Below are 12,516 nucleotides of genomic sequence, written 5' to 3' on the forward strand. Positions count from 1 at the left end.
AAGGATGGACCTCTCTCATAACTGGTGGGCTTGTAGACATAGATTGGTGTCTTGTGCCCAAAACATGGTGAAGTGTATTTTGCATAATTTGTGACCTTTTTTGTAGTCATTTTTTGGTATATTTGCACAAGAGTGAAGCTACTACTCCACTGGTGTCTTTACTCAACTTCAGACTGCATTCCCGCTTCTCAAAGTGCTACAATGCAACGCACAGATAAAGGATATTTTGGAAGGATATATTTTTGTTTTTATCATGAACCCCCGGCAACACTGGAAGCCCCAAAAGTTAGCCGATAATGATATCCGACATATAGCTGGTGGGTTCTGAGATTGGGTGCTATAACTTCCATGCTTTGGCCACATCAGTAGTGGCTCTTGATGGGCATACTCATTCAATCTCTATATCTGCATTTTTCCAGGTTGCCCCCACATCCAACCCATGACTTTCCACTCCCAAACCAGACTCCTTGATCTCCAAAAGCTATGCTCTCTTTTACTTTCTGTTTAGAAAACAAGTCTTTCTTAGAGACAGAGATATGAGGTGGCACATATTCATATACACTACCACCTATCCAGCAGTATATCACAACATTTTTCACACCTATGTTTTATGAAATATCTTATTTCATGTTGAACTAATACAAACCGCTGAAACAATTCTCTCTTATCCTGTCTTAAAAGAGGGAGAACAACATTTTGAGCATGAGGGAGGAGGAATGGCATTCTCAAAATGTTTAAGCTTTAAAAAATCCTCTTTGGCTTTCTCTATCTCTCTCTCTGACTCTGTTCTCTCTCTCTGAACTTTGTTTTGGGGTGCGTTCGGTCATGTTGCCTCTTCTCAGCCCGGAACAAAACACACAACGCAGTGAGAACAACCCGGCCTGTGAACACTTCAAAAGCTCATCGGTCCCTCTGCTGAGGCTTTTGAGGGAGGAAACAGCTTAATCACTCAAAGGAGAACAGAGGAAATAAAGTATAGACAAACAGACACACAAGCAACAAAATAAAGTGATGTTAAAGTGGAAACAAAGAGCACCTGATGCACACACACACTGACAGACTTACATGTGTGGCAGGTGGCTCCTGTGTATCCTGTTCCGTCACAGCTACAGCTGAAACTGTCCCACGTCTGTTTACAGCGACCGCCATGTTCACAGTGATTAGGCATACATCTGGAGAGAGAGAGAGAGAGAGAGAGAGAGAGAGAGAGAGAGAGAGAGAGAGAACCCAATCACAACCCATGTTTCTTAAGCATTTTATAGATATTCAACTAAATTAAGTATATAATGTAAATAAGCTTTCCAGTTCATCAACTATAGTAATCACAAAGCACTATTCAGATTTGTGATTTGTAGCCAGTTGGTTGATTACTTAAAAAAAAAAAATATGGATCAGATTGTATCAATCTGAAACAGAAAGAAACCTGTGTTACATGACAGTGCAAAGTTAAAAATGTAATTCCTGAATTGGATTCCCAATGAATGGCACAATACAGATGTTTTTACTGACCATTAGAGCATTTGATTGAACATGACAATTACTGGAGGCAATAAATCCTTAGTTGTACTGATACTAATACCTTTTGTGATGACCCAAAAATATGTCAATGATAATAACTAAAATGTTTTCTTCCACCACAGAAATAAAACTCATACACAAAGTGACGGAAAAGTTTTAGTCACAAACTCCAGATGTAATTTTGTTGTATGTTTTTTTTACATTTTAAGCAAGAATAGGAAGATTTGTTTTGTTGTAACTCAGTACCCACGTTTTAAAAATTCCAGGAGTATAGTCGGGAAAAAACTGCTTTATTCACCTCAGTGTGAATACAGAACTACACACTCAGCAGTTAAGACGTCACTGTTTTTCTCATTGAAAATTGAATAGCATTTCAAATCCTGAACACATAAAAGGTCTGTGGTTTGATCTGCCCGCAGGCCTGCTGGGGATGGATCCCAGGTTTCTGTAGTCTTTGCACACATACACAAACTAGCAGAAAAACTTATGTACTCATGCATAAGTGATTCGATTAAAATATCTGTGTGTGCTTATTTGAATGAATCAAAGTGATGTTAAGAGGAAAGCCAACTGGAAGGAAAAAACAAACAGTGATGCAGAGGAGCTGCAGGGGTTCTTTTAAAATGCTGGCTTCTTCTGCAGACATGCAGGGAGTCGGGCAGTTAAGAAGCACAGAGACGTTTAATCTCTAAAGAAATAAGGCAATCCCTGTTTTCACAACTAAAGTGACTAAAAAGCTGATGTACAACTGCAGGCTTGTTCATATGATACAGGACTAGATGACTTAAGTGGAACATGTCATGTTTTAAATAACTTACTCATACTTTATGCAAATGTTTGTTTTCATAGAAGATGCTAGAAAGGTGAGAATAGGAAAGAACAAATGCAAGTGAGTGTACTGCATTGTATTTGCTCTGTGAAAACTAAAGACAACAAAAACACAGACATTCAAGATTACACGAAACAAACTAACAATAATCAAGTCTTAGTAGTTGATTCTCATCACAAACTAGAAAACAAGTCATGATCCTACATCATTGGAACCCTTTGTCATGATGCTTTTGATGTCTTGTGTGAAGCACTTTGAAATGCCTTTTTGCTGAAATGTGCGATGTAAATAAACCTGCCTTGCCTTGGACCACGTCTACAAAGACAGAAAAAGGCACAGACCAGCGCAGGGAGAAACTTAAGTCATGCAGCTACCAAAACTGGACTTTCATCAAGACCTCAAACAAACGCAGTTCCGGCAAAGAAGACGAAAACAATTGAGACCACAGCATTTCCACACTACGTGTCTGGAGTTTGGCAAGCTAAGCCAGTAGCTTGGCCACAAAAGGAAACAAAACATAATGCAACATAAAAAGCTTTTTTTCTTTAAAAACAGGCAACCATTGACAAACAAAAATACAATAAATTATACACAGCAAGCTGTGAGCAATGAAGAGCATGCACTATATATGCTCTATGCTTTGTATGATTAAAATAGAATATCAATGAAGAGAACCTTTTGTGTGCTTTTATGAGCTTAGGTGTGTCCTACAACAGTGACACTGAAATAAAATCATTTTATTTGCGTAGCCTTGTCCCTGTGTGTGTCTGGTATGTGTACGCGCTGCTTCCACCATATAGATCAAAAAAGTAGAACAGTGGAAAGGCATTGATCAAAAAGGAGGTCAGACAGGGCTGTTGCGCTGCCTTCAAAGACATTCTGATTAGTTAGGTGGTGACACTGCCTCCATTTATCTCCCATAGCAGGACAGGGCACACCTCAACACTGCAGGATGATACAAAACATAGAAATAATAGAGATGGGAAATAGAGCAAGCAGCCAGTCACAAGAGTTTGATCTAAAATCTGACACGAGCAAGCCTGCGGTAAGCCATTCAAAGTGATTGTAATAAATATCAGAGCAAACCCCGCCCACTTCACATTCCTTATGTCATTCTTTATACCTTCAGAGAGTTAATATGAGCTTTTTGTGATTTTGGGTTTCCAGAGGCTTTAATATGTGATCTCACCAAGCCAGACATCTGAACTCAGGACAACATGGATCCAAATCAAGCAGTGACAGTTGTTGTCTTATTCTCAGAGCAGGGAAATTGATGAAGGTAAGTGTTATCGACAAAACTGACCCGAAGACAAACGGCTAAGGTCGGGGTTCATTCTCTTCTTAGCACAAGGTCGACTCCTAATTGTTGCCTCTCAGTCTTGTTTACCTTAATGGAGCAATCCATGAAATAACTCATCATGGCTGAGATCTTCTTTGTGTCCACTGCATGATGGGAACCCGCTTAACTTTTACTTAACAAAGAAAAGGCTTAACAGTTAATCCCACAGATTGCTCTGCACTAATGCATTGAATGTTCAGGAGCATTCAAAAGGATCTCAAGACGTGGATGATTCCATGTATAGCTGAATGTGTTTCTGGACCCTTTAACAAGGAAATAAATTGAAATGTCAACAAGCTGTAATATATTTTAAAGTGATCCAACACTGAGGCGTGCTGTGCAGAACCTCCTGATATGTTATATTGGCCAGTGAAAAAGAGAAATACGTGTCTGTTTTAAAAAAAACATTTCATAGGATCATACTGTGTTTTCGGATGATGAAACCTACTCATGTCTTTCAGTTTCAATGAAAATATTTAATGTCCACAAAGATCATTTTACAGGGTGAATCCACCTCATCAATTATATCCATTTATCAGTGTGACAAGCACACAGGAAACATCCACACACAAACTAATTCTTGTGCAGTTGCACTCGCAGCAAGCAGAGCTCCTGAGTCATACTGTACATCTCTAGATAAGAACACAAAGGCTCTGCTTATGATTCAATGTATACAAGTTCTAAATTAAAACCATTTGATTTATGACACATTGTGTTGGCTCTATGCATATGACTTCTATTTTTATTGAAGGATTGTATGGATTTAGCATAGAAGCAGGAATGATCACTCTTACCTGTCTATGATTGCACACATGTCCAGGCTGACATTCTCAAAAGCTCCCATGATGCCTTTCTCTACAGCGTGCAGATCAGCTGGTTGGTCGTCCACGAGGATCGCTTGCATGCAGCCCTGGAAGGAACGCAGGGAGGGGGATAACAACGTCTGGAGAAAATACCCTGGAACAAACAGACGAAAAGAAAAGAAAATCAAAAGCAATGAAACTTGAAATTAAACTATAGACTCATCACATCCAGAAGCAGATATGTGCATGGTTAACAGTTTTCAACATCAATGAAATATTCACAAGTAGTCATCAAGTATTGGTTTTATTATTATGGATGCACGTTATAGAGTCTCCATTAGGACACTGTAGTTTGAAGTGGGATTAGGGAGTGCCTGCCTGGCGCAGTGATCTGCTTCACAGAAAAAAAAGACATTTAAAACACAGTAAATGATACCATCTGATGTGCAGACCAAAGGGTATCAATAGTTTGACTATCATATATGTGAGTTTGGTGACTTAGTTAATAATGATACATGAGTAAGTGGTTAAATTTGTAGAAAAGCTTATGTGATTGGCCAAAATTGCAATGTTGCAAAACTGAGTAGGGATTTAAGTAATTTGTATGAATTTGCACAATCATGACATCAAAACTTTCTGGTAGGACTGTTGGATCAAAACGAGAACTGACGATGAATAAACAGAATACTGAACAGCTTTGGAGAATGAGAAGCAACAGAGCAGGGAAAGGTGATTACCACAACTGATGAAAGATGGATTCTGTAACACGTGAAGAAAACATTATCTTCTGTGGAAGCAGTCATCAGACTGAACAACAACATCATCCTTGGTTATGTCATTTCTTTAGGGCTGTGAACCTTCATCTGCCCTTTTGTTTTAAATCTTGTTCACAAGGCCGCTTAGCCTTAATATCTGTACTAAGGCTGTGATAGACATAAAGTCTTTACAGAACCTTCATGAGATACAAGAGTCAATGGCCCGTCCTGAGGTAGCACCAGGCCTTGACTGAAATGGGGACAAGCCTAGGATCAAATTGTGAACAAGGGTGTGTGGGAGTGAGTGAAAGTACATGGATATGTGGTAAGTCTGTGTGTTTTACATCTATAAATCGTCGACGTGCATCCGTTTATAGTACGGTATACCTGTGTGGAGGTGTTATTACAGTACACACGCACAGTCAGATAAAGGAGATGAGTACCTGGGATTCAATCTGAGCCACACACACAGGCCACTTATAAAACAATGTCTCTCAATGACATCTCCATCATAGTGGTGTTATTAGCTGTCATATTTTGCAGCATGTTAGCCTCAAAGCCAATGCATCAAAAAGGCTTATTATAGAGGGCATATGCACAGTGTGTGTGTGTGTGTGTGTGTGTGTGTGTGTGTGTGTGTGTGTGTGTGTGTGTGTGTGTGTGTGTGTGTGTGTGTGTGTGTGTGTGTGTGTGTGTGTGTTGGATTCATCCTCTACTTAGATTCTCATTTCATGTCCCAAAAGTTTCTCCTGTCATCCCTGCCATCTGCCTCTCCTCCTGCCACACCTCTGCTGTCTTTCCAGAGAAAAGGGAGACAGGCAGAAAAAAGAGAGAGAGAGAGAGAGAGAGGGAGAGAGAGAGAGAGAGATAACAAAGAAGAGGGAAGCTAAAGCAGCAGATTACAGCTGGTTGGCAGCAGTTTGTGGTCCTCAGAAGAGCATCTCAATGCAAAGAAAATGCAGCCGTCATCACAGCTAGGCAGAGCTGATAGGTTGCACCTTTTTGAACTCATATACCGATCATGTTGTGTGCATGCAGCACATTCTTAAGATGTGCAGTGAAAAATGTTTTTGCATCTATTTCTTCTTAAATATATATTTGTTTTCTATAATATAGTCGACTCTACAAATCCATTAAGGTTAAAAAGTCAGTACCAAACAAGACAGACATAATCAAATCAATATGTGATATTTTCCATATTTTCTGGCTATTTCTGATTATTGAAGAGGCTTTTGGGAACTTTAATGACAAAGAAAACACACTGACACTTATTTTTAAAACTACAAGATGCTGATATGTAAATGTACATGAAACCTCAAAAACGGTTGAAAGGCTATGGTGCATTTGGTTTTCAATTTGCTTCAAAATACATGTTTCTGCTCTTAATCATGACCTGCAATGACCAATGTTTGTATGTTATTTATATTTTGTCTTACAGTCCTCCTACCCATAAACATGTCCATTTCACCGTTTTTTTTTTTTTTTCAAATATATTCCATAATTCAGACTGCTGTTATATAGCTACAGTGACAACCAGGTAGATACAGACCAAGATCTGTGAGGCAGAGTCTGACATAGACACTTTGTAAACAAAGCAGAGCTGTAGTCATACATCTGTTCATCCTCCAGCTATCACACACACCTGCAATCCATGCTAAGGATGTCTGACCACACTCCCCCCCCCCCCTGAACTTAAGATGCTCTGTGGTTTTAATTTGTAGTATCAAAACTCCTGTAACCCCTCACGCTCCGGAACAGCAGCAATAAACCCCCGCAGCCTTGCTGGCACTCTATCACAGCCCCCCTGTGGTGCTAAAAGAGCTTCTTTTACAGAACACACAGGAAGAGCAGCACCCTCTTTCTGCTTCATGAACACCATCTGACTGGCCCAGCTGGATCTCAGGATACAGAACACTTGTTTCCACATCTCGACACATTTACGAGGAAGCATCTGCACTGGAGAGCCGCCAAAATTTAGGTCGGAAAAAAAAAAAAAAAAAATATCCTGAGGATGCAACTACAAAAAAATATTCAAACAAATGATGAAAATTGTGGCCAGAATGATACGTTTCCAAAAATATTAATTACCTCTGAAAAATTGATAATAATAAAAATTATAAAGGGAATATACTGGGTGGCTGTGGCTCAGTTGGTAGAGTCGTCGCCTCTCAACCGTAAAGTCGAGCGTTCGATCCCCAGCTGGGCAACATGTCCGATGTGTCATGGGGAAGACACTTAACCCTGAATTGCTCGCTATGAATGAGATGAGTTACTTCTGATGGATGATACTACATAGCTATCACTACCATCACTGTGTGAATGGGTGGGTGTGACATGCAGTGTAGAAGTGCTTTGAATAGTTGGAAGACGAGAAAAGCGCTATACAAGCTCAAGTTCATTTACCATTTACAAGACTTAACAAACAATAATAAACTGCATATCTTTCAAACATCTACACACTTAAGTCAGGGACAAGATGTACCAGTCGTGTTAGACGTGCACATAAACAAGAATGTATGCAGTGCAACTGTAACATCGCCAGATGTTTTTGCTTTTTTAATCACAAATGTGTCCATTCTGTAGGTCCATGACAATGTACTATGGTATGCACAAAGAAAATGCACAGCGCTCATGTACAGACAGCAGAGGCTGCTCTTTGATAAATGTGGGCGTCAGGGTCTCATGTCTAATTCATCACAAACTTGAAGATGAAGAAGAGGAGCTTCTACTGTATGCATTGTAATGGAACAGCAAAGTGTAAGACTTTCACCTTATTATAGAACTGTCATTTTATTCATGCACATCAAACAAAAGTGGGTGAGAATTGCTGTCACAGATTTTGGAGGAACTCAGAAGATGATTGGTAAAAAAAGTTTGAGATTGCAAAAGTAAAAGAAGAAACGTCTACTCCAGGGTGGAATGTCGCATGACTTTTCTTTCATTAGTACATCCACCCATTTGTCCTCTGATCCTGCAGAGTAAAGAGCATGACTTGTATGTACATGTGTGTGTTTGTGTGAGGGTGCTTCTGTCCCCGATCTTGAGAAATTCAATTTGTGGATGTCTCGTGTCAGTTATTTGCTAATTTCTCTAAGCGAAGTGTCAGAAGTGAGAAACTACCGGCCGTTAAATAGGCTTTTGGTTCAGGAGGCTGCATCTAAAGCAGACTCTCAAAGGATAGGAGGGGGCGGGGATGAGAGGGGTAGACCCAGTTAAAGAGGATAAGAAGAGTGAGAGGAAGGAGAAGAGGATGAGAGCCAGAAACCGAAGGAAAAAAGATGAATGATTGTATCCTTGAACAAAATAAAGAAAAAAACAAAAGAGAATCAAGATAGAACAAATTAAACTGAGGAGGAGACTGAGAGCCAAATCTTTTTCCTCCCTCTATTATAGAAAGTCTTATATCCTTTAACTCTGCAATTAAATCTTAGAGCCACTGAACCCAGTTCAAACTGTTATGAAAGTATAAGTCATTCAGTGTGTGAGCGGTAATAAGCTGTTTCTGCATCTTTTCACCAATTATCTGTCCTGCTTTATTATCTAATTATGAAGTCATTTATTAATATCTTTGCTAATTGTCCTTGAGCGGTGCAATGTCCTAACATGGTCATTAAAATACATTAAACATAACCACTTGAGAAAATTGGGTAATTCATTACATACATTAAAGCATTAATTAGCAAATATTTTGATGTCAGCATTCTTGTCTTCATACACTGATGGTATGTTTCTAAGCATTGTCATTTTAAAATGAATTCAAGTACTGTCATAAAATAAACAGGTTAAAAGCTCTCTCTCTCGAGGAAAGCCTCTGGTTTCAGTACTGTGTCACATTTTTTGTTTCATCGCTGGACACAGACAGCTGGTGTGTCTTCTTCTTTTTGTTCATGTTTTAATATTATGTGAGAGAACTTGTCCAGCGTCTGGTTTCCACGTTAAACACTTAATAGAGACAAGGTTTTCTAAATGTTTCATACTAGTGATATTCTGCTCAGTTAACTTGATATACTCTCTGCTGTGTCACTCACAGTCACACTCTTTTTATTTAATTAAACACAGACTTATAATAATTTGATACTATTGTGAATTTGGCAAATGTTTGTTTAAATGCCTTAATAATAAAAAATAATCAATTACCCAAGTGCTCGTATCCTCTCTTACTTTTTTCACACCATATTATTCTTTAATTGCCAATTCATACATTTTGCTTCAGACTGTGTGTGCAAATGTGTGCGTAGCCCTGCATATTCCGAGCAGTCAAGCTTCAATATAAGTGTAATCAGTCGTAATGTGTTTTCATGTGTTAATTGGATATGCTTAATTGACATTAAGCCACAGTGGAAACACTAATTGAAGAACATAGAAAAAGACAGAAAGTACAACTCTCTTTTTTTTTCATATCCAAGAAAGAGTTGTCATGTTGGCTATGCACACAGTATGAAAAACACTCCAGGCAGAAATATGACCTTTAAAGTGCCGCTCTGTCACTTCAGCACAGGAGGGCTACAAAGTGGCGTTTGCATTAAGAAAGATACAAAATATCATTGAACTCTGAAATAGAGCAGTCGGAATTTGCATCCTTAATATAATTTATAATCTAACCTTGTTAGATTTAGAAAAGAAAAGCCTCTCAACAAACATTTTATATTTTTTTGACTTATATAATTGTCAGCATACTTTTTATAATCTATGCAGATGTGAAAATGTTACATGCTTGGCACCAAAACAACTTGGTCAGTAATGCAGGCGATGAGTGGATGAGCAGACAGAGCGTCAGTCTGTTAACAGAGACACACACTTGACTGGTAAACTGAGTTACATTAGGGCATATGAAACAACGTTTTTGTTTCCTGTCTGTAGACTTCTGAGCATAATGATAAGTTTCTTTACTCTTGCTCGTCTGTGCGAACTCCGTCTCTCCCTCTCGCTCAGAAGTTGTTTAAAACAGGGGTTCTCATCTTGTGGGTCAGGACCCAAAAGTGGGTCACAGAGCCATTTTCATACGGTCATGAATGTGTGCCTTGAAAGTTACTTGTGTCAAAAAGTATGTGAAGAAATCTTTTTAATTGATGCTTTAGTTCATTTTTTTTTTACATCTGTAACGTGTTTTGTACCATCGGAGGTCATTCGCTCAGTTTTCATTAAATAAATCTGATTGGTTGAAAAATATCAGAAATGTGGGTCGCTCATTTCTTATAGAGGAGTTGGAGGTGGGTCTTAAACCACTGGATAAAAAGTGACAAAAATATCAATAAAATCCAAGTATCAGACAGGATCTTATGTGAAGACACAATCTGTGTGCTTAATATCAGATAAAGGTAGGCTGCAAATATTTACTCGTCCTGTGCTGCTTGTATTACATGGCTAAATTTTATTACTGCATGTGTAATAGACACAAGTCAGTCTGTGTTAATATGCGGCCTCAATGGTTGGTGGTATTTCGAGTTATGGCTGGTGTTAAAAAAATTCTAGCTTTTAGTAGTGAGCGTGTAAGTGCATGGCTTTATATGTGTATGTTAGAGATTGAGCATGCATGAGGACCCAATGCAAACTAAACTCAAACTCCAAATTGTAGAGAAACATCTAGTTTTGCTGCTCTGACAGGATGATCAGATGTCTTTTGATTACACTGATGGTGTGCGGAAAACCTCTGAAACACCTCAATTTGTGCACAACCTGCTGTGACTTGTATAAGTCTGCAGGAAGTGAAACAAGTCACAAACATTTACAGCAAATGAACAATAAAACTATCACATGTATCGCAGAACGTCTTCTACATATCTCATTAAAAAGGGGGTTTGAAATTGATAACAGATGATGGTTTTAATTGTTTCTGACTTCATGGTGTGCTACAGCACTCCTACTGTACTTCTCATGACTATGAGAGCTAACTCAGGAGGCTACCTGTGAAGACTTAATCATAAATGACCTGAAGCTTTGTTCTGTATATAAAAGAACAGGGTTTGTTCAGGAGGGCTTTGTAATAATGGTGGATCTCACAAATGAGTCTCATTGAGATAGAAAGTGCTGATGGAAAACTGTTAGAGAGCTTTTACACAGCTTAATGTGCTCGGCCTCTCTGACTCATCGAGCTGAGCGATCACACAGAGGAACTGAGGGCGAGCCAAAGGCTAAACTACCTTTTCTACTCTCTCTATTTTATTCTCTCACTTCTGTGCTGGAATGGAAATCAGCTCCGTACACATGATGAGGTGCAGCGTTAGGAATACATTCTGCATATTCTGTTTGAGTTTTAAGTGTTTTCGCTGTGCAGCTTTGCTTTGGAGAGTGAACACCAACATGCTCCACGTACACACAGATTCAGATGGCTTGAAGGCCCTCACTGTAAAACTGTTACAATGGAGAAGCAAGGTATTCAATACCAGGAAATAAAATCAGGTCATGTAACTGGACAAATTAATTAAAACAAATACAATGAAGTGAATGAAATTATGTTATACTCCAAAAACGTCTTCCTTAAAGGACATCTATTGTACTCAACTTTCACCATTAAATGTGTCAGCCTGAGACTCTTCACACATTGAGTAGCGTTGCGAGATGTGCAGCTCAAAAACCTCCTTATTTATCGTATACTGGTGTCAGTAAAATCTGCTGTTTCAGCCTATGCCTGAAACATTTCAGTTCAGCTGCTGTCTCTTTAAGGAGTTGATTATCTAGGACACTTTTTATGTGGGGTGGGTTGAGTATATGGCAGAAAAAAGATTTGTACAAACAGATTGGACTGTTTATTTTCCTGCATACAAACGGGTAGGGGATCACCAAAGATCCTCAGGAGTGCAGTGATTGTTGCAGTTTATCTTAAAACATTTTCCCTCCTTTTGCCCGTTCTCTCCCATCTTTTTTTTTTTTTCATCTCTAGTTTCCTCTCTCTACTCTTTTTATTTGTAGCAATCTTTTACAGTATATCTGTCTCGCTTCATTTTCCCCTCTTCCTTTCTCTCAAACTCTGCCTGTCTGTCTGCCTGCCTCTGTCTTCTTCAAGGGATGAAGAGATTACACAGTTCCTCTTCTCCAGGCCAATATTGATCCCCACTCAGCTCAACAAAATCAATAAATCAACAGCTGGATCATACAAAGACTAGAGGCTGGGAGGGAATATGAGAGAGGAATTGAGGAAATAAACCAGAAAACAAAGAATAAAAAGTTTGGGTGAGGGAGAGAAAAATGAAACTAAAAGATGAGGTGTTAATAGCGATTGATTCTGTAACGCTGCAGATTAAAGAAACAAATAAATCCCCATATCTGAAATGT

General features: G+C 38.9%; 1 protein-coding gene across 1 annotated transcript in view; it reads right to left on the bottom strand.

Annotated features, from left to right (window-relative positions):
• Positions 1-12,516, bottom strand: part of LOC109999178 (contactin-associated protein-like 2) — a 237,167-nt gene that overhangs the window by 87,151 nt on the left and 137,500 nt on the right. The window contains exons 11-12 of the mRNA XM_065948795.1: positions 4,481-4,643; positions 1,066-1,172 (exon numbers count right to left, since the gene is read on the bottom strand). Coding sequence (XP_065804867.1) covers positions 1,066-1,172; positions 4,481-4,643 — 270 coding nt within the window. The remainder of the gene's footprint in view (positions 1-1,065; positions 1,173-4,480; positions 4,644-12,516) is intronic.

This window comes from Labrus bergylta, chromosome 20, assembly GCF_963930695.1.
Source record: "Labrus bergylta chromosome 20, fLabBer1.1, whole genome shotgun sequence".
NCBI lineage: Eukaryota > Metazoa > Chordata > Actinopteri > Labriformes > Labridae > Labrus > Labrus bergylta.